This window comes from Astyanax mexicanus, chromosome 5 (genome assembly GCF_023375975.1).
Source record: "Astyanax mexicanus isolate ESR-SI-001 chromosome 5, AstMex3_surface, whole genome shotgun sequence".
NCBI lineage: Eukaryota > Metazoa > Chordata > Actinopteri > Characiformes > Acestrorhamphidae > Astyanax > Astyanax mexicanus.
This window is the reverse complement of record NC_064412.1, coordinates 51,483,855-51,510,551: the sequence shown is the minus strand read 5'-3', so window position 1 is coordinate 51,510,551 and position 26,697 is coordinate 51,483,855. Positions and strand designations below refer to the sequence as shown.

The window sequence follows — 26,697 nt, the reverse complement described above, 5'->3', positions numbered from 1 at the left end:
TTATGTTAGCATGTTGTAGCATAACCCAGCTGTGGAAATTACTTTAAATGCCTGACATTACTATGCTAGTGGTTTTGATAAAGTACCTAGCTATGATAAGCAAATCATGTGCTAACATGTTTTTTTTTTTTTTTTTTTACTTTCTTAGAAAAAAAAAATGAAGATACATCCTGATCAATTTACAACAGAAAACATAATCTTTATTAGTCCTTTAAAGGTAGCACATTTCTCATATTTTTCTACCGAAAATATAATCCTTATTGGTCCTTTAAAGGTAGCATATTGTTAACTGTCCTCCACACACACAGCAAAGCACCTAGGGATGGATTCCTGGATTAGGATTAGGATCCAGATCCAGATTCTGGAGGAAATCGTTTTGTCGTTTAGGTAATGTCCGTGAATACTTTAAAAGGCTTACAATTTGTGAGGTGGTCTATTGGAGCATATGTCTGCAGCTGTACACTGTAGATCAGATACTGATCCAGTATTAAGCCTTCCGGTTATATCTTCCATATAAGAGAATGACAGTTCCAGACGCTCAGGTGTTATATAAGCCTTTATCGAGGTAGCACACAGACCAGGTAAAAATACATTCAGCATAATAATGGTCATAATCAGATTATCAGATTCAAAATAATCTGCGTGCTATAGCTAAAAGAGGAAAGGGGTTTATAAGGGACGGGCAGGTGGTCTCTGTGGGGTTCTGGCACAGCCGTTAAGACTTGTCCTTTTCCAGACTGCTGAAGCTCTTGCGACTCCTCCAGCGCAGCAGCTTGAGGAAGTTCAGGCTGGCGCTGAAGACCTTGTCATGCTCGAACACCACCTTATAGAAGGTATCGATGGGCAGGTCACCGTTGGGGTCAGCGTATTTAAGGGTGGTCACTGGAGTGTACAGGGTGTTGGTCTGATGACGGAATGGTGGGTTGTCCATTGTGATGATTTTGAGTGTATGCTGTTGAAGGAAGCATATGATTTTTTGATTAGACAGTTGGATATCCACTAGTTTAGCAGACACTTTAGCTGACATATCCATTCTCCACTTACTTATGTGTTTTTTTCCAGGCAATATCGCAACAAATCTTTGTCAAATTTCCCAATAAAACAAATGACTGTAGATAATATTAATTTGCTTCTTTTCCATCTGATTTATTAAACCCCTCTTCCACCTCCACTGTATTTGTGTTTGGATAAATGTTTTAAATGTAGTTCCTTTAAACACAGAGGCAGCTCCTCTCCTGTGGAACCTGGTGGAAATAAGTTTGATGGAGCTCCTCAACACTGCATACTTTTTAAGTTGTGTTTAAAACGCTGTTGTTCAAGCAATAAGTTAAGCTTTTCTTTTAATAAGTGTGACGTCCTGTAGCTAAGCATATGATACTACCGTACTAATCCTGTACACTTATTATCACTGTGGTTGTAATGCTTATCAGTGGTCCAATGGTCTCAATCTGGAGCAGCTGAACAAACATAGATCTATTGCCACCATGCCTAATGACCAGGCACAATCTATATAGGAGCATGCTTTATAGCATTAAATTGGCAAGCAGTGGAACTGTGTTCTCTAGAATGATGGTGCTCTATCAGTCAAATTCCTTTATTCCAAGGATTTGCAATCTGATCCTCACAGCAATGCTCCAACATCTAGAAGAAATCCTTTCCTTGACAGTAGAGACAGTTACTCCAACAAAAGCACAAAAAACTATTTTTAATACCATCTTGCAGAGTAAATAATGAATGAACAGGTGTCCAAATACTTTTGTCCAAATAGTGTTACTTGAATCTGGTCACTGTTATTTGCATTGTATAGAAATTTTAGGATGAATAGACCAATAGAAATGCTCCAGAATGACATAAGAGTAAATATTTTTTCCACTGAAAGTTAAGAATGCCATTTCTTCTCTAGTTCTACAAACATTGCATGACAGTGACTGTATGTTGAATATGTTCTATGCCCTAATAAACCCAAAATGGAAACATTAACAACTCCAATTTTCAGCTACTAATCATGATACATTCGCCTTTTTAACCATGAACCTGAATATTGTCCATTATTACAGCCCTGTACTATATCTGTGTACCTCTGCAATAACCTCCGGCGTCTGGCCCAGGCTTTCGAATATCTGGGTCCAGTGCCTCATGTAGATATTGAGAAACATGTCTGCAGTCACTGAGTCCACTTTAGACATGTCGCTCTTCATGCCCTCCTCGTACACTTTATGCTCAAAATCTGTGATGACTGGTCCTGGTTCAATTAGGCTTATGCTGGAAAAGAAAACAGAGACCATTAGTACTATACTAACGCCTGTATTAACATGCCCCTGGAATTTCGCAAAACTCGGCATACAGTTGATTCTCAGGCAGATATGTAAATGATTACAGGCATGGTCTGAATATACATTGGTTCTTGCCATAAGAGTGCTACCCCCACCGCCCTATGCTACTTTTGAATAGTGTACCTTCTGGTGAGAGATTGTTGACTGCAAGTCATGCGTCTATGATGCACTCAAGACATTATTCCCAGTTGACACAGTAAGACACAATCGCCCTCAACAAAACCCCCTCAAGCAATCCATTGGGATCCAATCCATTTGGGATTCAGCAACAGTGGGGTTAGAGTATGGAGGCCTCTTGCCAGGATGCCAAACAGAACCTGTATGCCACCATGCCCAACCGTTTCTCATCTTGTGTTCATAAAAGGCTGCTCAAAAGGGTACTTTCTACCAGGGCTATTAAAATGCACAAGTGAAGCACTTCTCCCTTATGAGGAAATGTGTCATAAATCTGTAAGTTAACTCAAATCCACAAGCCAAGTCTGAAGATAAACCCAGAGAATCCTCTGTAAATGAAAGTAAGTCGTAGCTGCTCCAGCCAGCAGTCAGCTGTGCTTATGTAATATGCAGCATTGCTAGGATATTGCGATTCGAGTGTGCAGATGTTCCACACACAAGGGTGTGTGACCCAGGTGTGTATCTGCACGCACATGCAGTCTCATGACTGAACTCTCTTATCTGGCCAGAAACCATTAGGGGACTTTTCCAATCACAAATATTACAAGAAAATGGAAAAGGTCCACTTCCACAAACATCCTGTTTAGTGTTTTGGTACAGCTCTTTTTGAGTCAAATATTATAAAAAAAAAAAAGTTTGAAAAAACTTAAGTCAACCTCATTGTGCCATCTCTACTAACTGGCAGAAGTGTGGCATCCTCTAGAAATCCACTAGAGATCAGTGTGGTTGCGTCTCATTTGCACACTAAGTTGAGTATACTCAACTATATATTCACAATGCATACTTAGAAGATAGTATTTAAGTATGGTTGCAATGGACACTATTGTCCAGGGTTTTAATCAATCAGTGGTGCACATGTATTACCTGCTGCCAAGATGGAAACACACCAGATATTTACCCCAACACACCTCACTTCCAGACCACCAAGCCCATCAGTGTAGATATATTTCTCATTTTTCCAATGTAGCTTTAGCCTCTTTTTCAACCTTACTAAATTTATACAGGGATGATAAAAGGGATGTAGGGCATTTTGTCCAGACTATGCTCTAAACTCTTCCCCACCTTGAGTGCTCACACCCCTTTACCCACCCTTTTTAACTTATAACTTATAAAATTACACATCCAGAAGGGGCTTAGAGCGAGAGCTAGAACAGAGCATTGAAGTGCTACATGATGAAATAGCAACACTTCATCAAATCCTGTTGGTACTTAAATGGGTTAATACATTCATACTTTTATATATCAACCTATCAAACCAGCACAATAAGTATAGTTTATACCTATACCTCATAGTGTTAGTATGTAGTATGTAAATGGGACACAGTCTGTGTCTTTTAATTATATTTTAATTATAATTTTCAGTTCTCATCTGAAGAGGAATTTCTTATACATTTTTTGGGAATTTTGGAATTTTCATTGGTAAACATGATTATTTTAGCATATTTTAGTTAAAATCACAAATGTTAAAAACTAGCATGTTCCTGCACAATTTTGTGGTATTTGTAGTTTGTGTTCTGATTTTCCAGAAGTATAGGTGCAAATTTAAAAAAAGATATTTGCCCAAAACAAACAATTCCAAAAAAAAATCTGTTTTTATTGGTAGAACATTGAAAGTCTAAAATGTAAGGGCACACTATCTGTATATCAAAAGTTGCTTAATTAAACATCAGGCCTCTGTAATTACAACAGAAAAATCAATTATAGATTAGATGACATTAGCCTACTTACTGCAGTTTGAACCTCATAGCCTGCACTGCCATACTTTCACAGAATCCCTCAACAGCAAACTTGGATGCAGCATAGATGTCGTTGAACAAAATCCCTGAAATAAAATAGAAGATATCACTGCTTTTCAATATATGGACAAAAGTACTGGGACACATCTCTTAATTATTAAATTTAGGTGGTTCATTCAGTCCCATTAACACAGGTGTATAGTGTATTTACATTATTAATTACATTCGTGAAAGAATAGGCGGAGCTAAAAAGCTCACTGAACTCCAGTGTGGTACTATAGAAGGATGTAAACAGTCAGTTCGTGAAATTTCTTTCCTCCTTAATATTTCATCATGGTGGTTATTAATAAAAAGTATATTGGTATATGGGAACCACAGCAACTCAGCTACAAAGTTTCTGATTATGTAAAATTAATAAAGACCACGTAAAGTTACAGAGTGTGGTTTGATTATCAGTAACTGCAGAGCTCTAGTCCTGCTGTTAGAACTGCAAAGGGGAACGACTACAAACTAATGACCATGAGACTAACTAATGAGGTTTAGAATGGAATGTCATAAAAAAAACACTGTAATGTATCCCAATACTAGTGTCTATGTAATGTTACTGAATATTTAATAAACCATGGTATATTTATAATAGTAAATTAATAAAAGGTATTTATTTAATTAATACTACAAAACACCTAAGGTTTAAAATGTCGTGCACTGCAGATACATACTGGAATAACATGATTCTGCTCTGACCTTGAATTCCCATGACACTGCTGATCACCACAATATGGCCGCTCTTCCGCATCTTCATGTCGGGCAGGACCTCCTTCAGAAGACGCACGAAACCGAAGAAGTTTGTGTTCATTACTGACTGCATCTCCTCAATGGACTGGCACTCGATTGGACCCACCAAGCCCAAACCGGCATTACTGACTGAGAGAGAGGACAGGCAAGAGACTCTGTAACACACATGCTTTCAGAAGAGAGAGACTTCACACCAATGACAGCGATTATTATTAATCATTTTATTCAGGCATTGCATACTGTGACTTTGAAGACATAAAGTGATATTTTGCTAAACAAAATATCATTTTACAGTTTAATTTCATTATCACAATTTTTTCCACGACAAAAGCTAAGAAATTTTTGTTGATGTATCCTTCCTGATGAATCCTTTCAGGTGCCTTGATTGCCTACAATACATTCTTTGTGCATGTGCAGTGTGTAAAGGGGAATAGCTTCTTCTTTATCGTCTCACATTGCATTGTATACTGAAATTATACTGACTCTTTCATGTCTATTACATACTACAATATTAAAATTATCCTTACTATTGACTATTGGAAAACAATTGGGAGACATCCTACATGACGTATATATGAAAAAAACTACATATTATATAAGATTCAATTGTTCAAAAGTGATACTAAAATGTAATCCTATAAATAGAAAAGTCACACATGTATATATAAAAAGCTATAAATTAAAGAACAGAATAAACAGAAGGAGGAAGCTCTTACTGAGGATGTCCACTCTGCGGTCAGGCAGGCTGTCCACACACTCTTTGATTGATTTCTCATCACACACGTCCATCTGTCTGATTTCCAGCGTCTGGCCCAGCGTGCGTCCTGCTGCCTCCACTAGAGCCTCCTGTTTAGCCAGGTTCCTCATTGTGGCATAAACTGGTGTTCACAACACCTGGGTTACACTGACTCTCTGTCTGTGACACTATTCACTATGTTACTGTGTCACAATAACCAGTTCATTGTAACAGTTTCCATATCTGTTTTACTGCCCTACTGTTAGAATAACAGTAATCAGTTACTTTGTAACATTTAACACATATTAATATTTGCTGCATCACCGTGTAACAGTAATTACGTACTGTGTAACCGTAATTAATTACCACCAATAACTGTGTATTACTGCATTTAACTGTGTTACTGTGCAATTGTAACAAATTACTGTGTTCCACTGGGTTACTGTATCACATCAACTAGTTACACATTTTACATTATTAATACATATTATTGCATTATAATCAGATACTGAATTTTACTGAACTTTATAACAGTAACTAGTTACTGCCTTTTTGTTTCCCATTTTCTCCCAAATTTACAAGGCGAATTACTCTCTGCACAAAATCCACCAAAGTGTTTTGTAATATTACTGTAATAATATGATTACAATATACATCGCTGGAAAAAAAAAATAGGAGACCACTTCAGTTTCTAAATCATTTTCTCTGATTTTGCTATTTATAGATATATGTTTGAATAAAATTAACATTGTTGTTTTATTCTATAAACTACGGACAACATTTATCCCAAATTCCAAATAAAAATATTGTCATTTAGAGCATTTATTTGCAGAAAATGAGAAATGGCTGAAACAACTAAAAAGTTGCAGATCTTTCAGACCTCAAATAATGCAAAGAAAACAAGTTCATATTCATAAAGTTTTAAGAGTATAGAAATCAATATTTGGTGGAATAACCCTGGTTTTTAATCACAGTTTTCATACATCTTGGCATCATGTTCTCCTCCACCAGTCTTACACACTGCTTTTGGACAACTTTATGCCACCCCTGGTGCAAAAAAACAAGCAGTTCCACTTGGTTTGATGGCTTGTGATCATATATGTTCCTCTTGTTTTTTTCAGAGCTATATATACTATATATTTTGTGATATACTTTACTGGGTCTGTTAGAGCAGGAGGGGTAATTCAGGACTGGAGTAGAAAACTGTTCTACACAAAAGCAGTGGTTCACATGTAACTGATTCAGAGGTTTTTCTAAATAACAAATGACAGTTACATCAACTAGTCTCAAATTCTTACTTACATTTCGCAGCAATTATTTTAATGTGTTTTTTTTTATGTGGAATTGATGTACATTTTTGAAGCAAGCAAATTGAGGGTGCTCCCATGTAGCAGCCCCAGTCTTACCCATAAACCTCTTCTTCTCATCTTTGGCCAGGAGAACGGCGATGGCCAGTCCGATGCCGGACGAGCAGCCGGAGATGAGGACGGCCTTCTGGCTCATGGTGGTGGTCCCGGAGATGCTGTTCCTGCAGGAGAAAGGGGGAAATGAGGCGGAGAGACAGAAGGCTGGAGGGGTTTGCTCAGACTCATTCAGTAATCCACAGTGCAGAGACTCAGCAGAATGCACCACGTGTGAGTTACTACACGATTAGTCTTCACTCGGTACACGTGGAGCAGACATGGGCTGTGGGCTTAGCTACTCTTATAGAATAAGGATCATCAGATAAGCTTTAATATTTTTTGAGCTCCTAAGAATATATATATATATATATATATGGGAAGCCAATGAAGCAAATGAGTGGAGACATTGCTGTGAAAGCCTTGCTATGTGTGGGCGAGTATTATCCTGCTGAAAAATGCCAGTCAATTGTCACTACTAGGAGTGACTAGGGTTGCCACCTTTCAGAAAAATAAGGCACGGGGCACCTGTAGCAGTGGTGTGTTCTATTTTTTGCTGGTGTTTTTAGTAAAGGGGTGATCAAGAAAGCAATTAGTCATACTTAAATTAAATCTTAATTTAAATATAAACCAAATAATTTGTGAACTTAGTGTAACTTTTTATGTGCATGACTATAGGGACACACTTTAAACCATGTGGTCATTTTTAGCTAAAAAAGGGAAGAAACTGGAAAAGAAAAAAAAACGGATCTGCTTATTCAATAATAAAAAAAGAAAGTAAAAAAACAGTTATTCCTTCCCTCAACAGTCTTGGGTTCATAAAAAAATAATAATTTCTTAGATAATGTTTTTGTACAGATTTCTGTGTATTTTTTGTCAAGGAATACAGTGTTCAGTGTTGATCTCCTGGAGACATTGTGTATATATAACTAATGGATTAACAGTTAATAAATACATTTGTTAAGAGAAAAAAAGTTAACAACACTTATATATATATATGTCTGTAGGTAAGCGTGACAGCAGCACACAGAGGAGAGGAGCAGAGGGAGGAGGGCTTCAGTGTTAATGTGTGTGTGAGGTGTATTGGACATTTATGGAAATACAAAACAAATCACTCCCTGTATTGGATATGATTTATACACAACCAGATATCAGATCACAAGCAGAACCTTGATTCATCATTAAAGATACGATTTCACTCCATATCAATCCAGCCAAACAAAAATGGCAGTTGTTGGCAGATGGATGGTTTATACGGCAGGCAAAAAACGGAAATGTGCCCTCTTTAAAAATTTGTCTAGGGGGCAAAATGTCTTTGAGTCCATCATAGAGTCATGTCACACAGTCAGCAATCTCTCACCAAGAGGTACACTGCCAAAGAGTAGCCCCTGAGAGGCTTTTAGAGTGAAGCACTTGTATGCCCTCTTGTGGCAAGACCCGGTTTCTAATCAATTTATGTTTGTGCTCACTGTCCTGTTGAAACACTCAGGTGTATTTTAGGTTTCAGCTGTCTAGCTGATGATTTGAGGCAATGCTGAAGACCTATGAACTGGCTCTCCTTCATCATTATTGCATCAACATTGAGCATGTCACTACCATCACCATGCTTAACAGTTGCTACAGTGTTCTTGAGCTTAAATGCTTTACCTTAACAGAGGTGCTGGACCTGTGGTGACTTTCTGACAGTTTTGAGAGATGTTGTGCTCTCCATGTTTTTCTTAGTTCCAAACCGTTGAAACGGGAATGATGAAAAAATGATAGTGAGACAGTTTTTCGAAAAAGCATGTTTTTTTTTTATTATTATGAACCAGCACACTTCTAATACTTCATTATCTGAAACATCATTTTGTATACATGTCAGGCAAGGCATGGTCAGTGGGCCTGTATAATTTTTTTGGGGGAAATGACTTCAGGACACTGACACTGGCTGTGTCTGCACTGAAAGACGTTTAAAAATTTTGAATCATTCAGAAAATGTTAAGATTTTATTTTTTTTAATGCTATTAAATGCCATGTAATGCCACATTATAAAGCTATCACTCATCAGATAGCTGAAGGAAAACATAATTTTCCTGCATACATAAAAGTTCCTGCTTTTGTTATTGGCGTAAATCCAGTTTAAAAATGTAGGTACATGTACTGATGTACTGTGTATAAAAGCTAGTGTATATAAAAAGTAAGGCAAAGCAAATATACTTCTTCCAAAAAATGTTACTGGTATCAAAACATACAGTGCATACAGTGGTTAACGCCCAGTATTGTTATATACTGTGCATCTATATGCCCTCTCAGGCAGTACCAGGCTCTTGGCAGCCTTTGGAAGAAAGGAGCACTTGGGTGTATTCTGGAAGCCATGCAAGAGGAAGGTGTGTGTGTGGGGTGGGGGGGGTTGTGTGTGTGTAGGGGTAGGGGTAGGGGGGGCAGGTTTGTTCTTGTGTGTTTAGAATCCAGCACGGATGCGTTCCAGAGGATCTGTGTCCCACATTTTGGAGTCCCAGGCCTGGAACCAGCCGGTGAAGGTGGGTGGCTCGAAGCCCTGCTTGATGGTGGTGATGGGGGTGCCACGCCGGCCGGCCGGGTCAGAGTCCACATAGTCTTTGGCTAAAAGGAGGAGCACATGAAAGAGTGAGAGATGTTTGCATATTGCTACAATGAGATACATTAAATGATTATTTATTTAAAATCAAAAGTATTATTTTTTTCATGCTTTTGTAAAGAGTAATTGTCTCTATTATATAAGACCAACTGGTACTTTTGGCAGTGTGGGCAGTGTGCCAAGTCCTGCTGGAAAATGAAATCCGTATCTCCTTGTCATCTGCTGGTGTTGGTCCACTGTGTTATATGAAGTTTAAAGTCAGTGCAGTTTTGTTTTCCCGGAAAATCTTACAGCACTTCATGCTTCCTACTGCTGACAACTTTTATAGAGATGTGGATTTCATTTTCCAGCAGGACTTGGCACATTGCCCACACTACCAAAAGTACCAATTGGTCTTATATAATATTAACATTTTCTGAGACACTGATTTTTGGGTTTTCATTGGCTGTAAGCCATACCATAATCATCCACAATAAAAGAAATAAACGTTTAAAATAGATAATTCTGCGTGTAATACAATTAAAGGAACTTGATGATTATATTCTATTTTTTGAGATGCACTAGAACTCTATGTAACATATATCTAATTAGCAAACAAAGCAGAATTAATACACTACCTATTTTAGCAGATCCACTCTTCTCCACCTCATTGGCCTCATTTCCAATCCAGAGGAAAATCTGAGGATAGAAGAGAAAAAAATACACATTGCAATACTGTGAATATGATGCACAGGAAGGGTTGCAGAGATAACAGGATGTGTATGTGGGGAGGAGAAGATCTTGTGAAACTTCCTCTGTACAGAAGTGTAGCAGAGAATGAGGGGGGTGAGATCTGATGGTATGTGCTGATGTACCTGGCTCCAGGTATCCAGAAGCATGACATCATCAGTGGCCAAATCAGCCTGAGAGAAGTCTCCTGGAACCTCCTCCACCTTGCGGAGAGAGAGAGAGAGAGAGAGAGAAAGAGAGAGAGAGGTAGGGAGTGTTTAGAGAATTTAACGGCAGTTATTACACAAGCAACCTCAGTAGATCTGTAAAAGTTTGGACAGTATGTTAAAGAAATGAATAGCTGTAGTAAGAGTGTCATATTGTGTCATACACTATGTGGGTGTATATGTAATGTATTGAACTACCTGATCAATAAAGACTGTATTATAGAAAATGAAATAATTCATAAACATATTTCACACATTTTAATATACATTACGGTCCATTATTACATATTTCAGAGGTTTGTAGTTATAGACAACCACTGTTGGCTTTTATATCGTTTAAATTGCTATCTGATTTATTTAAATAGATATATGTCATGTTCTCATCTTGTATTGTGTCTCTCCTGTCTGTATTTGTAGTTTTCCTGCCCTACTGTTTGTTTATTTACCTTTCTATTCAGCACATGGCCCCTCTCTTTATTCTCCCTGTCTTCAGGGTTTCTCCGTGTGTTTATCACTAGCTCCGCCCCCTCATTACCTTTCCCAGGTGTTCCCTGTTTCCTTCCCACCTTGTGTGTGTATTTATAGCCCTGAGTTTTCTGTTTCCTTGGTCAGTTCTTGTACGTGTTTCTGTCAGTCAGGTTATGTATTCCGTTTGTATTCCCAGTTCCTATGTTCTCAGTGTTTCTTTGTTTATTTAGTTCTTTGTTTGTTCATATTGTACTGTATTTTTCAATAAATGTACTCGCCTTCCTGCTGACGCCCAACCCTCTGGATCTCACCGCTATCAGTGGCTGTTGTTGCAGCTCAGCCAATCAGTTCTCCCTCCTGCCCCGCCTCTAAACCCCTACATCACCCAGTGCCCCACCCAACTACCCATGCCATTTTTTAACATTAGAGTTATTAAAGAGTGTCCAGAAATGTTTGGCTGATGTTTGGTCTGTTCTGTGCACTTACTATGAGGCGCCCGGTCTTGTTGGAGCAGCCGAACAGGCGAGGAGGTTTCACGGTCTTCTGCAGGCTACTGGATGTCTGATACTCCTTCTTTCCACCAAGAGCGGACCAGAATGCAGCTGGAAAAGAGAAGATAAACATTATATCAACTTCAGTGATCTTTAATAATATTTACATGGTTAAAGGTACACAGACCATCAACCAAATATATTTACCCCTAAAGCAAAGGTGTTTAAGGTAGCCAGCTCCAGCCCTGAAGATGTTCTTTTTAGAGTAGAGTTCCAATCCTAATATACTGCCATGCCAAAAGTCATGGGACAGCAGTTTGTTAAAGAAAATTGGGACTTTCTGTATCAACTCATGGTAGGGCAGCCTGACTCGCAATAGTTGAAGCGAGGCCTGACAGTGGGTGAGGATAGATGGAATGTTTCATTTGTAAAATTGTGTGAGCATGAGTTACGTGTATACAAGGAATACGGCATAGAATGCTTTACCACCCACAGTGGACAATGCAGAAGCGAGTGGACATGATTGCAACTTGTGGACCACATATACCACAGGTCAGAGCAGCATTCTTTAGCTGCTGTTGGAACCCACGCTACTGTTACCCACCTGGCTCCTTGCCCTCGATCACCTCACTGGCACTGCCTCCCAGGAAGGTGCAGACGAATTTGGCAGCAGCCAGCTCCTCCTCAGTCGCACCATGTCCTCTCCACAGGAACATGGAGTCAGGGCTCTTCAGCACAAACACGTCGTTGGTGTTCAGATTGGCAGCAGTGGGATCCACCTGAGGGGACAGAAGAAAGTGGAAAGGAAGGCAGGTGACTTTTATGCTCTGTTGCAGTCTTTATAATGATTTGACAAAGTTGGAGTCTTATAGAAATAGTACAGCTTTGCCAACACACCAATTAATTTTGTATGATTTTACATGTTTTAACTGTATATAAATATAGAGGAATTATTTACACACTGCCTATAGAAAGGCTAGTTAATCATAAAGTCCTTTTGCATAAAGGCTATATATTAAATGTAGAACATACAGTAAATAGACAGAAGTATTAGGGCGCCTGCAGAGGCCCTTAACCCTTACTGTTCCTAGTGTACAACAAAGTATGTAAATTTGCATATCTGTGTCAGCAATGGGTGTAAATTAACAAAATACTGAATAAATAATAATCTCTGAATAAAATATTTCTGCCAATGCCTCAAATGTAAATACTGACTTATGACACATTTTGATGAATATCATATCATAAAGTATTAATAAATAAAAAAACTGATTCAAATACACAAATAAAAACAAATGAAAGTAAATTACTTAAAGAAACAAAAAAGAAGACAATACCGATAAAAGAAATTGAGAAAATGAAGCATACATTTTTTTGAATATAAATTATTAGCACAGTGATATGATTGAGTAAAAGGTGGGTATGGGCGTGGCTAACCTCCACAGCACGTGTAGCACGGGTGGAGCTCTGGCGAATGTGGAACAGACGTGTGCTGCCCGTCCTGCTCTGGCCACCTTTCCTTGAAGTTCCGCCCAAGAAGATCATCATTGGCTTGCCCTTAAAGAGGCTCATCAAATGAGGCGGCTCCTGACCTTGACTGACCCGCACCTGTGAATCATGTGACATATTAACTATAGTAACTACATTAAAAATAAGCAACGGATTTTTTTCATTAGTCGTATACAGTATAAAGAGGTCTAACCTGGACAGGAGATCCTCCCATGGAGTCGTCCAGTTTAACTGTTAGAAAGGCTGAGGCAGCCAGCTCGTCCTGGGTGCACTTCCGGCCCTGCCTACAGTCGACAATCAATCATATAATCAGTCAATTTATTGATTAATCAGTAAGTTAGTAAATTAGGAAGAATATAAACTAGTCACATGGTGTATGATTGGAGTTTCTCACCAGGTGTAGATGATGTGCTGCTCTCTGCCTCCCTGGTGGTAGCTATAGAGGATCAGGTAACAGTCTCCTCCATAGAACTGCCCAAGGGTGGAGGAGTCCACAAGGACCTTATCCCCACCCTCAACACGCCACACCTGTCATCAGTATCAGATAAATCAATACTAAACACCATAGCTACTTTGTAGATGCTCATCTCACAGACGCCTTGTGCTGATCAACATCACCCTAGGAGTGATGAGTGGAAAGAGCGCCATCTACCCACCTAGAGAAAGAGTAAGACCAATTGTGCTCTCTCAGGGCTCTGGCAGCTGATCGCAAGCTACATGACCGGGATTCAAATCAGGAATCTTCCAATCATAGTGGCATAATGGCAGCCGCTGGGCCTCTCTGCATCTTTTCTGAAATCATGCTCTACTCTTCAGCAAAGGCTAGATGTTGGAACATTGCTGTAACAATTTGATCGCGTTTAGACATATGTTTATAGGAGAAGTATGTTTTTTTGCTGCTGGGCTCCCCCAAAATCTGGGAAGTGTAGAACAATTACTTTACAAACCATTACTTTTCTGTAAAGGCCTTGAATCAGATGATAAAACATTGCTGTGAGGATTTTATTGCACTCAGCGATGTGTATATAGGAGAATTAAGTCCCCCCTACATTTAGGAAGTGTGATTCAGTTTTATAGCACTACTGTTCTGCACAAGCCTAGATTGATTGCATTTATTGATGTAAGAAAAGGAGAAATTTCTACAGCTGTTTAAGTCACTTTCACATCATTGTATGTAAATACTAATTGCACTTTAACTGGCATACAAACAAGACTATATCTACTATAATGATAATCCTAAATCTCCTAAACCTAGTGTATTTAACCTAATAACACAAATGCGACCTGTGATAACATCCCTACAGATAACAGTATTCTTATTTTATCATTTTCGCTGTTTTGACTATGTGACAAAGGCAGGTCTATCTAAGATGACTTATCAATTTGGTTAACTAATGTTAAATAGTGGCAATAAGCTTTTAATAGACTGGATAAGCTTTATTAGTCCTATATTTATAAATTAAAGTGAAACCAAATCAATATTTACGGTAAGGGAAATTATATCTCTTACCCTAAATTATATCTCTTTTCTCAGTTAATTATCTCTTTAATTTGCACTTAATCTCCAACCTTACCTGAACTTTACCGGATCCGTCATCCACCATGCCGTGCTGTGCAGCCATGGCTTTGTTGGAGTGGAGGCTGGCGGCATTAAAGGGGATTTGCGGCACCTGAGCGATCCGGCCGATGCTGTAAGCTTTTCCTGGGCCGGTGGTCTGCTCCTTATCCTTCCAGTTACTGAAGAACTGCTTAAACAGAGTGGTCTCTCCTCCAGCCGGCATTACCTGGATCTAATCACAAACAGGAAAAGAAGATCAGCTTGGCTAATTTGCTTTACAATGAGCAAATTTGATGGCTTGTGCTGCAAGTGATAATAAAATGTAAAATGCTATTGTTTTTTACTACTTTTGATGTGCAGTGCCACCATATTGGGTTCTGAACTCTGATTGGTTTGGTTATTCTCTGACTTTTTTAAACTTGGAATTTTCCGTTCGGAACACGGATGTCAAAATTTTACACTAGTTTCATTATCCACAACATTTCTACCCCCACCTCTTTTCAAACTGCTGCTGATGCACCATCAATCTCCTGATCATAGTGGCAGCGCTTTAGACAGCTGACACGGAGGGCATTATTAATATCATTACCTTCTAGTGATTTATGGTGAAATTTCCAATGTCCTATATGTTTTACTTTCTCAAATATATATGTATCTCCTAAAAATATGATTTAACCTACAGCAGAGGGTAGTAATGAGTGATTAAAATTGTACCTGGGTGTTTTTGGGATAGTTCTTCTCTCTGATAAACTGCTCTGCTGCTTTCATGGCTGCCTTGCGTTCTGCTGCGTTGGCAGTTGGGCCTAAAGGGATAAATCATGACAGATGGGTCAGAACACACAGTTTTCTGGCCCTAATAATCCAGATCTTAACTCAGGTCAGAGAAGTTTCAGTACCAGACAAATAGGAATCTTAATTAGACAGCTTAAAGCAGTGGTTTGGGAAAAAATATGGCTGGGAAATGTATAATAAAAAATATTCTTAATAAATGCTCTTTTCTCTGTTTAGTAAAAATAAAAAAACAGAATACTGTTGGGGCTCAAAATGATTGCATTTAATAACTTAATGATTTTTTTATAATAATCTCAGAATATATAATAGAATAATAGACACTGCACATTTAAAGAATACATTAAAATATGCATGAATTATGAATTTGCAGTGTGCAGCAAGCCTGGAATACAGCTAGAAAGTAATAACAAAAAATAAAAGCAGAAGAAGAGTAATGCATACCTTTCCACACAAAGATTTTGCTGTCGATGCCGTTGTCGAGGATGTAGCACTCACTGGGGGAGAGCATCTCCTGCTTGAAGGGGCTGCTCTGAGCCACCAGGGATGCCCTCATGGAGCCTGCAGCATCAGAAACCTACCACACACACAGACACAGTTATTAACACCTGGCCCTGTTTTATCCATTAATTTGGGAAGATGTGACCTTTTAATTAGCTGTTTGAGTAAAACAAATTTTGGATTAATCACTACAGAATATTTTAATAATGCTTTTGATAATGGACATTTAAGTGTAAATTAAATAACCAGAGTTTGGCAGATTGGCAACACTAAATTATATGTATATATTAGTTGTGTTCATTGATTAAAATCATTTTAATTAATAGTTTAATGTGCTGAGTTACTAAGCTTAACTGAATTTTTTTAATGGAGGAAATCATTTATAGTGTAGCTCCATATTCCACCTTTAACCACTTACATAAGTAATATAATGCAATATAAGTCAGTGACAAAATCCCAAATAATAAATTAAATAAAAAACAATTAGAAATCCATCATCCTTACAAAATATAAACATCACCTTCCCTCTCTCAGCCTTAAACACACATGAAAACAGAAAAATGCGTACCATGTACAGACTACCCTTTCGATTAGCCTTGTCCACAGCCTCGTCATCGGGACGTCCGGCAGGAATGTTAGGTCTCGGCCCAAGAACCTAAAAATAAACATGGCAAGAACGAAAACATTTCCTGTCAGAAATCTCGCACAGGGCATAACCATGCATTTCCTCCAGATAAACTCCACCCAGAGCATGACCTACAACTGTATGAGGGAAGCCTGGTCAACTAAGGCCACACAGCGCATTTACCAGTGTTAAATTATTGCTGTTACTGTATAATTACCACTGTGTTTCACTGTAACACTATTAATGTTAATTTAATACTGGGACATTTACTGTGTACATGATATTTTAACCTGTTGTTCAAATCGCTGATATTTAAATTCATTGTACAGTTCAGCATTATACTGTTTAAATTCATTATACACTGTAAACCCACATTTGTTTAAATTAAATTAAATCAAAATTAATAAAATAAATAAATGATGAACATTACAGATTTTTTTTTTACTATTCCGCTTCTTTTCTATTTATTTATATTTGCATATTCTGTGTATATATTGTAGATATATATTATTAATATTTGCCTGGTCTCTATGTTGTAGGCTGTAAGAGCAAGCATCATTTTCTGAGCTGCTAATTCTGCACTGGCTTTAAGCTATACTGTTCACGCTACAGCCTTTTCTTTTTCCATCAAAATTTTCAAATCTATATTTTACCTAAATTAAATTCAAAAGAAAACTAAATACAAATGATTAAAGTAGAATTATAGTGCAAAGCAAATAATATAACACAAAAGCACAAATTAAATTTACTTAAATAAAAATGTAGGTGTAATAACTAAAAGTCATAATAATTTAAAGTTAAGTCTAGTTAATTGAAGTTTTTTTGCTAAACATAACTTTATTTATTTTTTTAATTATGTAAGTAAATTTAACTTATCAAGTTTTACAGTGTGCAACATTAATTTGATTTTGTAGCTTATTATTTTACAATCAAATAATACATAGTTGCACTTTTATATTTATAGTTTAAATTTAATAAACTCTCACATCAGTGATGGCCTGTGGCTCAGAGCCATCTTCCACCATCTGTAGCCTGGCCCGTCCATTACGCTCATTATCACGGATGTCGATGGCCACCTGGGACGCCTTCAGACGCTCAAACCGGTTACACTCACTGCCACACCACTGATAGATATCCTGCAAAATAAGATATTAGTAGAAAAAAACATATTTATTATACTGTATAGTAGGTAGCTTACTTTGGATATTTAATGTGACATACTTTAATTATATTTAAAATAGCTTATTTCTCAAAACTACATAAATTAACTATAAAGGCCCCATATATCACCCATATTTGAATAAATAAAAAATTCTGTCAGTGTTCTTTAAGAACAGACAATAAGCTTAAAAGAAAAGTTAATCTAATTTATCTTGTGACTCACCATTTATTCCAGGATTGGTCTATCAGCCAAGAAGTGCTTGATATTTGAAATGTGCTTCTTTATTTGATAAGAACTTTATATATAAAAAAAACTATTCTTGCAACTTTAGATACCAAATAAGTTTAGTGCTACGAACTAAACCAAGGTTTAGTAACTCACTTACATATTTTACATATAAGTCAGTTAGTAACTATTTTGAGTTATTCAGTAACTACTAGGCTATAATGCTGTATGTTATGTTGTTCACTGGATTTTGAATTAAAAGCATATTTCACATTACCATGACAATATCTATAGTTATGTTATTTTATCCCACATTTATTCCCCTAATGAAAATCTAAACGATGCTACAAGCTCCCTCAGTGTTTCTGACCTTGCCCAGGTCGATAATGAAGCAGTCTCCGCGGTTAAAGCTGGCCCATGTCAGTGGCACTTCTGTAGCCCGGATTGCCCTGCGGCCCTTAACATGGAGTAAACGCTTCACGTTCATATCGTTGGTGACCACGTGCTGGAAGCCAGACGCTACTCCACCTTGCTGTGTGATAGAAGAAGAAGAAGAAGAAGAAGAAGAAGAAAAAGAGGAAGAAGAAGAGAGAGGTTAAATGGCAATACTGTGTGCAATGTGTGAAAATATGAAGTAAATTTTGACATGTCTACACAGCTGTAATAGACACTAATTCACCAGACTCTTTATTAGGCCACATTATTAGAAACACTTACTATTTTGTTATGTAGGCTGCTAGATGTTGCCAATCTGTTGCTGCACAACTGAGAAGAACCTGTCTCATTTAGGAAAAAAAAGTTCCTTTAGGATGTCTAGACTTCTTTCCTTAGTACCTTCCTCTGACATGTCCTGTCACAGATACTTAGCTGTCAGCCGGGGATTTTTCTCCATCTTTGTTTTACGTACCACAGCATTTCCACTGTACCTTTAGCTTTAAACTTGTGAATTATGCTTCCAATTGTGTCTCTTGAAATGTTTAAATATCTTTACTATCTTTTTATATCCATATTTATGCTTATGAAGAGTAATTACAGTACCTCCTCTCTAATCATCTGGACTTCACCATGTTGTACAGACACTATTAACTGTCTAATAGGAGTCCTTTTAAATCTGCTTAATTGCTGCTGGTTTGAAGCTTCAACTGATTGAAGCTTCCGTTCTTGAGACTGGTGGTCTAAGAGTGAAAATTTTTAAAAGCTTGAGTAATTTTGTCAATGAGGAAATCACAAAAAGTACATTTGTTGTATATTAGACAGTTGCATTTGTCTATTATACAAATCCTTATTCGACCTGATTGTGAACAAGATAAAAAAAAGGAATGTTAAACTTGTTAAAACACTTGCTAAAACTTCTGCAAATAATTTTAAACACAACTGCGTTTTCTCTTTTTAAAGAGTTGGGACTGAGTACCGTGTGCACACACACATACACACACAGACACACACATTTTCCACATGGCTTTCTGCTTGTATGTGTTTTCCAAACCAGGAGTCCTCCCCTGCCATTTTTGGAGCCCAATTAGCTCCCAGAAACCGAAAGCAGATGTGACCCACATGATGACTCACATTAGAATATCAGCATGGAGAAGGTTGGCATGGAGAAGAGATCATGCCTGGATGACACGTTAGTACGCTTTAACTCTATATGACTAAATGGAGATCCCTCCAAAACAAAAAACATGGTTTCTGCCATTACAGCACCACCGTAAATCAGAGTATAAAAACAGCTTTTTCAGCACAAGACGGAAAATCTTAACAACCAGAAGCAATGTCTGCACTTTTAGAACAGGCATGTCAGAGCTTGGCTTGCAGCTCTGTGTTAACATATAGTATAACTTTGTACTGTATTTTAGTTTAAAAGTATGGAAAATGATCTCTTTCCATTCACAGACATTGAAGTTGTGAGGTGTTAACTTGTGAGTGAGGTTGTGCTCATAGCAAGTCAGCATAAATTATGGGAGTTGGAGTGAGGTCTGATATAAGTGGGTACATGTGAATGGAACATTCCATTTCTGAAGTTTAAAGTGTGGGCATTTAACTTTGCCCAATCCACAGTATCACATGTGTACAAGGAGTATAGAACAGAAAGCATTGCCACCCACAGTGGATAGTGCAGCAGGTGGTAATGATCGTGACCGGCAACATCTGGCTAGAATTGTCCATGCCAAAAGACATGTCTATGTAATAACCTTATAATAACATTATATTGATATTTTGTTTGTTCTTATGTCTTGTTAAATTACATATACTGTAACAGTTAGTAAGTCTATCATATACAGCTCTGGAAAAAAAATAAAAGACCATTTAAAATTGATGAGTTTCTCAGATTTTACCAAATTGAAAACTTCTGGAATATAATCAAGAAGAAGATGGATGATCACAAGCCATCAAACCAAACTGAACTGCTTGATTTTTTGCACCAGGAGTAAAGGCATAAAGTTATCCAAAAGCAGTGTGTAAGACTGGTGGAGGAGAACATGATGCCAAGATGCATGACAACTGTGATTAAAAACCAGGGTTGTTCCACCAAATATTAAAACTTTTAAAACTTTATGAATATAAGCTTTTTTTCTTTTTTATTATTTCAGACATTTCTCATTTTCTGCATATAAATGCTCTAAATGACAATATTTGTTTTGGAATTTGGGAGAAATGTTGTCCGTAGTTTATAGAATAAAACAACAATGTTCATTTACATTTTACTTTTAAACATATACCTATAAATATCAAAATCAGAGAAACTCATTCAGAAACTGAAGTGGTCTCTTGTGTAGAGCTATATCTACACAAGTAAAGAGTTGGTCTATTCATTCTGAATTTGGAAACAATATAAAAAACAACTGCCATTTATGCCCAAAACAGAAAAGGTTTTAGTCTGACAGCTACAATATATATTAAGAATTGTGCGTTCAAGCTGAAAAACGTGGTACCTTATACTTGATGCCAGATTTGAAGTAGCCGAGGAAGGCGAGGGACTCGTTGTTTTGGACCTCGCGGAACTGGACTGGCCCACCGCCCAGGAAGTCATCCAGCTGCGTGGCAAAGATAGCAGCAGCTCCGCTCTCATCCTGAGAACACTCATTCCCTGCAAAACCAACCCCACATCACACAACATATTAAAAGACGGATAAATAGATAGAACAATGACTGTACAAAAACATGGACGCTTTGGTTCCATTCATTTCTGTTCTATAGAAATGAAGCCAAAAATGCCTCAAAATTAAATTCATTGGTAGACCCATACCTTTCTCCCTGACCAAGCATCTCAGACTGATTTTATTGAGTTTACAGCACAAACGTAAAGTAGATTGTACAACTGGTTAGTCAGTATGTCCAGTAAAAGTGTGGTTTGTGTATTTAATTACCAAATCATTTACTTTTACACAAAATTACAATACCGGAGCTCAGCTCTGTTAACTCTGTTTATGTCTAAGACCAAACTATTATGGTCCATGCAGTGTGAGCACGATCTGTGCCTGAGCACGGAACAAGATGATGTCAGTGATGCTACATTCCTACAAAGAAACATGATGGTGTTGTGTCGAGTTCAGCACCGCTGTCAGAAAAAGCATGCCTTCTCGAGAGAGCAAGCTGTGTTGCAATGTATTACAGTGACTGAGATAACCATGATTTTGACACGTATTTTTAAGTAAGTTAAAGCGTGTTATCTTTGCTTTTATCAAAAAGACGAGCTCCCGAGAGAGGGTGCTTTTTATGGCAGGGGTGCTGAATTCAGCACAACACTGGCAAGCCCACTGAGCAGTGAGTGACGTAAGTGTGCTAGGGTATTTCTGGTATTTGTTTTTCAAGAGTTTAGTTTTATCCTCTTCAGTAACACAGATGTTGTGAAGTATTTTATAAAATTGTCTTGCGATATATTGAGTATTACCAAATAACAGTATCACAATATAGTTGTTATTGTGGGCAATGCATTGTGATATCATATCGAGGGATTCCCACCCCTAACAGATAGACAGACAGACAGACAGACAGACAGACAGAGATACGGAGATGTGTTTTACTAACCCAGCCACATGTGGATGGAGTAGGATGGGGCAGCAGTGGTGTAGAGCAGGATGTAGGCATCACCGGTGTAGAAGTTTCCATACAGCTGTTTAGGAACGGGCTTCAGGTCCATCTTCTCCACTCTCCACACCTGCAGACCAGGCTCCTTCCCCGCTGTCTGGAACTCCTTGTGGAACACCATGGTTCTATAAACCCAAAAATACTCACGTTACTTATGCACTGGAAACACTATGTTTACACAGAGATCACACACAACTCCTGTAATGCATTTAAAAAGAAAATGGTGATCAATCAGCAGAAATCAACGCACAACAGACACAGATATTTGCCTGAATTTCCCAGAGGGTCTCTTCATAACCCAGTGGGACGAAAAGCGAGAGACAAACATGTGCGCACCTGCACAGGTAAACACACCTCATTATATTCTCACTGAACAGCAGGTGTAGGCATGTGTTTGTGCTTATTAGCAGGTTCTCCTCATCTGAATGCTGCTTAGGGTTGGAAGGCAAAGCTTATTGAAGAGAGAGGACTGAAACCTTTTTTTTGTACAAGATACTGATAATATCACAATATACAACCAAAGGTATTGGTCCACCTATTGTTTCTTTCAAAATTAAGTGTATTATAAAGTGTTTATTTTGCTTTTGTTGGAGTAACTGTCTCTAAAGTATAGGAAAGACTTTCTACTAGATTATGGAGACTTGCTTTATGCATTGTGGACAATCTCCCCAACCCATCCTCAACTCATCCTTAAAGAATTGTATGTAGCATTATCATTCCAGAGAACACAGTCCCAATGATCCACAGCTCAATTCTGGAGGCTGAATTCATATATTCAGTTCCTTTAAATTTCAAGCAAGCACAATGATAGTGGTGCAGAGTCAATATATCAAAGTAATTTGCCCTTTAATGACTCCCTTTGCATATCATCGCTGTCCAAAACAGTAACTTTACAGGAGAGAGAAAAAACCTTGTAAACTTTCAATGAAAGTCATGTAAAAAGAGTTTATTTCAGGTCATTTTGGAGTATTTCTATTGGTCCCTTCATCAAGAAATTTTGGCAGAGTGTTAGGGACAGTTTGTCTGTTCAAATTATCCAACCAATATTCTTGTCACTGAATGCAATCCAATCCTCATAGCAATGCAAAATCCAGTAGAACGTCTAGTAGAAAGTAAATTTCAATAGAAACACTATAGAATGTGCAGGTGTTCTAATTAGTTCTGGGTATTTATTATTAATAATAATAATAATAATAATAATAATAATAACAATAATAATAAAGAATTATTGGTAAATTATTATATCATGATATTTACAAATATGGCAACTTTTATTCACAACACAGTGCAATTAATCCAATTAAACAGGATTTTTACACTCTCTGTAATAAAATGTAAATTTGGGACATCTTCGATATGCTCAAAAATTAGGGCTTTCAACGTTGAAGTGTTAACACAAGCGATTAATTTGGAATCATTACTACATTTTTTTTTTAACGCAAGTTAATTACACCACCAAGTTTGAGCCCAACTTCTGCTGTGAAATTTCTTGATAAACACCAATAAACATACTTAAAAATGACCAGAAATAAACTCTTTTTATATTGACTTTCATTGAAAGTTTAGAAGTTTTTTTCTCTCTCCTGTAAAGTTGCTGTTTTGGAGATACATGTTTTTCATTGGACAGTGTTTTAAAAAGAACAAGTGCGATTAATCGCAGTCAATCACAGCAGAATATTTTTGTGATTAATCAGATAAATTGTTTCATTGATTGACATCACTATACTAAAAACATATACTGTCAATACGACCAGAAAATGTATCACGATACGGTACGATATCATCACATTGCCCACCTCTAGTCACTTCTAATACTTATGCTTTTTATTTAGTTTAGTGATGCATCTGAACTAGTGATGCACAAACACACTGAGTCATACAGAGAAAGAGATATACAGACCACGCCCACCGCCAGCGCGCCCTCAGACACGCTAAAATAGAGGCTGTGTAAAGAACTGGTTTATACTGACAGAACGAGCTGCAAAGTACACTTTAAAACCAGTTCTACAGTTCTACCTAATTCACACCCATTTATAGGCTAATCCTTAAATAAAGGGCTTCCTCTATTCAGTCACTGCAGGGCTGTACGTTTGATGAAGTGAAACTTCTCTAAAATAATGCAAAAAACCCTTCCTACACATGCATCACTGCACGATACACTTCTCTATAAATGCATGCTATATTATTTACATCAGCTTCAATCTTAACTTACTGATCTACTATTAACAGTAAGCTAGCAGTAAAGATCTCAGCCTTACTTATACCCTATACATCCTACTAAAGTCAAACAACACTTCTACTGCTCACAAAACGAGAGAAAAAATCAATAAAAACACTCCAGAAAGGCTGTGAGTAAAGACTTGCCTGTGTGTCTGGGCTGAAAGAAGCTTCTCAGGGTGGATCTCCACTCAGCGGTGAGGCTCTGGCTGCTGCTAGGCTGGGTTAAGCTGAGCTGGGCTTGGCTGGGCTGGGCTGGGCTGAATGGGTAGTCCAGGTTCTGCAGAGATCTCAGTCCGCCCAGGTCTGTTTTATAGGATGTGAGGTTTTCAGGAGGTGGGGCATCAAAAGTGCCAGGACTTATGTAACTCTGGGCCACAGAAAGAAAGAGAGAGAGGAGGAGGAGACTAAACAGCCCCTAAAACTCACCCACAGCATTCTTACTTTAATCAAATACTGAGCCTTAACACAGTAGAAAGAGCTGTACTGAGCTGGAATGGTATTAAAAAAAAACACTACCTATACAATTACTACTACTACTACTATATTACTACTACTATTAATAATATTTTTTATATACATATAGCACTTTGTCAAACATTGAATGCAACACAACGTGATTCACAACATAAAATGATTTAAAATAAATAAAAACAAGACAAAGAAAAAAGTGCATAAACAATTAAGCTTTTTCAACAAATAAACAAATAGCCATATAGTAACCCTTCTCCAACTATGTATCAATTAAGTGCTTTCATGAAGTCTAAGTAAATGCATAAATGGTTATATAGTATTAAATACTACTACTACTACTACTAATAATAATAATAATAATAATAATATTGTATAGCACGTTGTCATACATTGAATGCAACACAAAGTGCTTCACAACACAAACTGATTACAAGAAATAACAAGACAAAGAAGAAAAAAAAATATGGATCCTTTCCAACAAATATAGTATATTTATATATGAACCCTTGTCCAAACATATATCAATTAAGTGCTTTAATGAATAGGAAAGTCTTAAGTAATTCATTAGAGTTAACGGTTATTCATTAGAAGGGTGAATAACCTTGACTGGAAAGAGCTGTGCTGAGCTGGAATAATATTGAACAATAACACTAATAATAATATTACTACTACTACTACTACTACTACTAAAAAAAAAAAAAAAATAAAAAAAAAAATAATAATAATAATAATAATAATAATAATAATAATAATATATTTAGTTTTTTTTATATATATAGCACTTGTCATAAATTAAATGCAACTTAAAGTGCTTCACAACATAAACTGATTGAAAAAAACAACAACAAGCAAAGAAAAAAATACATAAACAATTGAGCTCTTCCAACAAATAGCCATATAGTAACCCTTGTCCAACCATGTATCAATTAAGTGCTTTAATAAATTAGAAAGTTTTAAGCCTAAGTAAATGAACAAACAATGTAAAAAAAATAAGTACAAATAATAATAATAATGATAACACAAATGAAATGAAATATATCTAAAATAGATATATATTTTTAAAAATAGTTTAAAAAGCAAAGCTGCATTTGAAATCTGATAATGGTTAGTGCCTGACAAATATCTATCTGCAAATCTTTCCAGACTTTTAGCGCATATCAGCAAAAAACTTTTGGGATGATGACTAATGAATTATGTGCTGCTTAGTTCTGCTAATATAACAATGAGAGATAAGCCAACTAATAATAATACTAATAATAAAAACGAATAATAAAAATAAATCTTTAAAATCTTGAAAAGATGTTTTCGGCAACTTTTGTTGACAAAAGTATTGGGACTGTCATTGGTTCTTTCTGACACTAAAGATATTAAAAACGTTTATCCTGCTTTTGTTGGAGAAAAAAACTTTCTTTTATTTTTTTTTTATTTTGCTGCATTGCTGTGAGGATGGAGCACCATCACTCCAGAGAACACAGTTTCAGTGCCCCATTAGAGCAGTCATGCAGTGAAAATTTAACAGAGGTGAAACTGAGAAATAGGCGTGGACCATGCATGAGAGCAGGCTGTGGGCAGACTGGAAAATGCTGTTCTGAGCTTGAATGGGAATAAAGGAAGCTTATTTTGATAAGATCTGCTGATATCACAATCAATTAGATTAAAATCAACTGTATAAATATCTAAAGATACTTCTTAATATGCATTATATGGAAAAAAGTATGTATTGTTTCTTCTGAAATTAAGAGTAGAATGTTGTGCATTATTGCTGTGAGGATTTTATTGCATTCAGTGACAAGAGCATTAGTGAGGTGAGGATGTTGGATAATCATCAAGTATGTTGAAGGGTGGTTTCTGGTTGGCTGCTATGGTATTTTAAGTGATTGCTTATTT

General features: G+C 37.1%; 2 protein-coding genes across 2 annotated transcripts; both read right to left on the bottom strand.

Moving 5' to 3' along the window:
• Positions 1-543: 543 nt before the first annotated feature.
• zgc:109982 (uncharacterized protein LOC553564 homolog) lies at positions 544-7,387 on the bottom strand. Its single transcript, XM_007253449.4, has 6 exons — positions 7,181-7,387; positions 5,755-5,916; positions 4,988-5,167; positions 4,236-4,329; positions 2,079-2,262; positions 544-952 (listed from the first exon to the last, which is right to left on the bottom strand). Exons 1-6 carry the CDS (start codon positions 7,275-7,277, stop codon positions 716-718), a joined length of 954 nt encoding a protein of 317 aa, XP_007253511.2. The 5' UTR covers positions 7,278-7,387; the 3' UTR covers positions 544-715.
• A 1,900-nt stretch (positions 7,388-9,287) lies between these two features.
• Positions 9,288-24,660, bottom strand: scinla (scinderin like a). Its single transcript, XM_022675417.2, has 17 exons — positions 24,484-24,660; positions 22,060-22,244; positions 20,964-21,118; positions 18,404-18,565; positions 17,633-17,782; positions 16,590-16,676; positions 15,965-16,097; positions 15,446-15,534; positions 14,748-14,963; positions 13,568-13,701; positions 13,367-13,457; positions 13,102-13,272; positions 12,269-12,443; positions 11,660-11,775; positions 10,625-10,702; positions 10,388-10,448; positions 9,288-9,775 (listed from the first exon to the last, which is right to left on the bottom strand). The coding sequence occupies exons 2-17, from the start codon at positions 22,238-22,240 to the stop codon at positions 9,615-9,617; spliced, it is 2,160 nt and encodes a 719-aa protein (XP_022531138.1). The 5' UTR covers positions 22,241-22,244; positions 24,484-24,660; the 3' UTR covers positions 9,288-9,614.
• Between the last annotated feature and the right edge of the window lie 2,037 nt (positions 24,661-26,697).

What these genes read in the sequence shown, in the direction of transcription:
- zgc:109982 (XM_007253449.4), bottom strand. Translation starts at nt 7,277, where the DNA reads ATGAGCCAGAAGGCCGTCCTCATCTCCGGCTGCTCGTCCGGCATCGGA. An exon ending in GCTATGAGGTTCAAACTGCA is followed by an intron (nt 2,263 to 4,235) that starts GTAAGTAGGCTA and finishes TTTCTTTTCCAG; the next exon opens with CATAAGCCTAATTGAACCAG. An exon ending in CGCCGGAGGTTATTGCAGAG is followed by an intron (nt 953 to 2,078) that starts GTACACAGATAT and finishes TTCCTTCAACAG; the next exon opens with CATACACTCAAAATCATCAC.
- scinla (XM_022675417.2), bottom strand. Translation starts at nt 22,240, where the DNA reads ATGGTGTTCCACAAGGAGTTCCAGACAGCGGGGAAGGAGCCTGGTCTG. An exon ending in ACTATCCCAAAAACACCCAG is followed by an intron (nt 14,964 to 15,445) that starts GTACAATTTTAA and finishes GTTTGTGATTAG; the next exon opens with ATCCAGGTAATGCCGGCTGG. An exon ending in CAGCACATCATCTACACCTG is followed by an intron (nt 13,458 to 13,567) that starts GTGAGAAACTCC and finishes TGTCGACTGTAG; the next exon opens with GCAGGGCCGGAAGTGCACCC.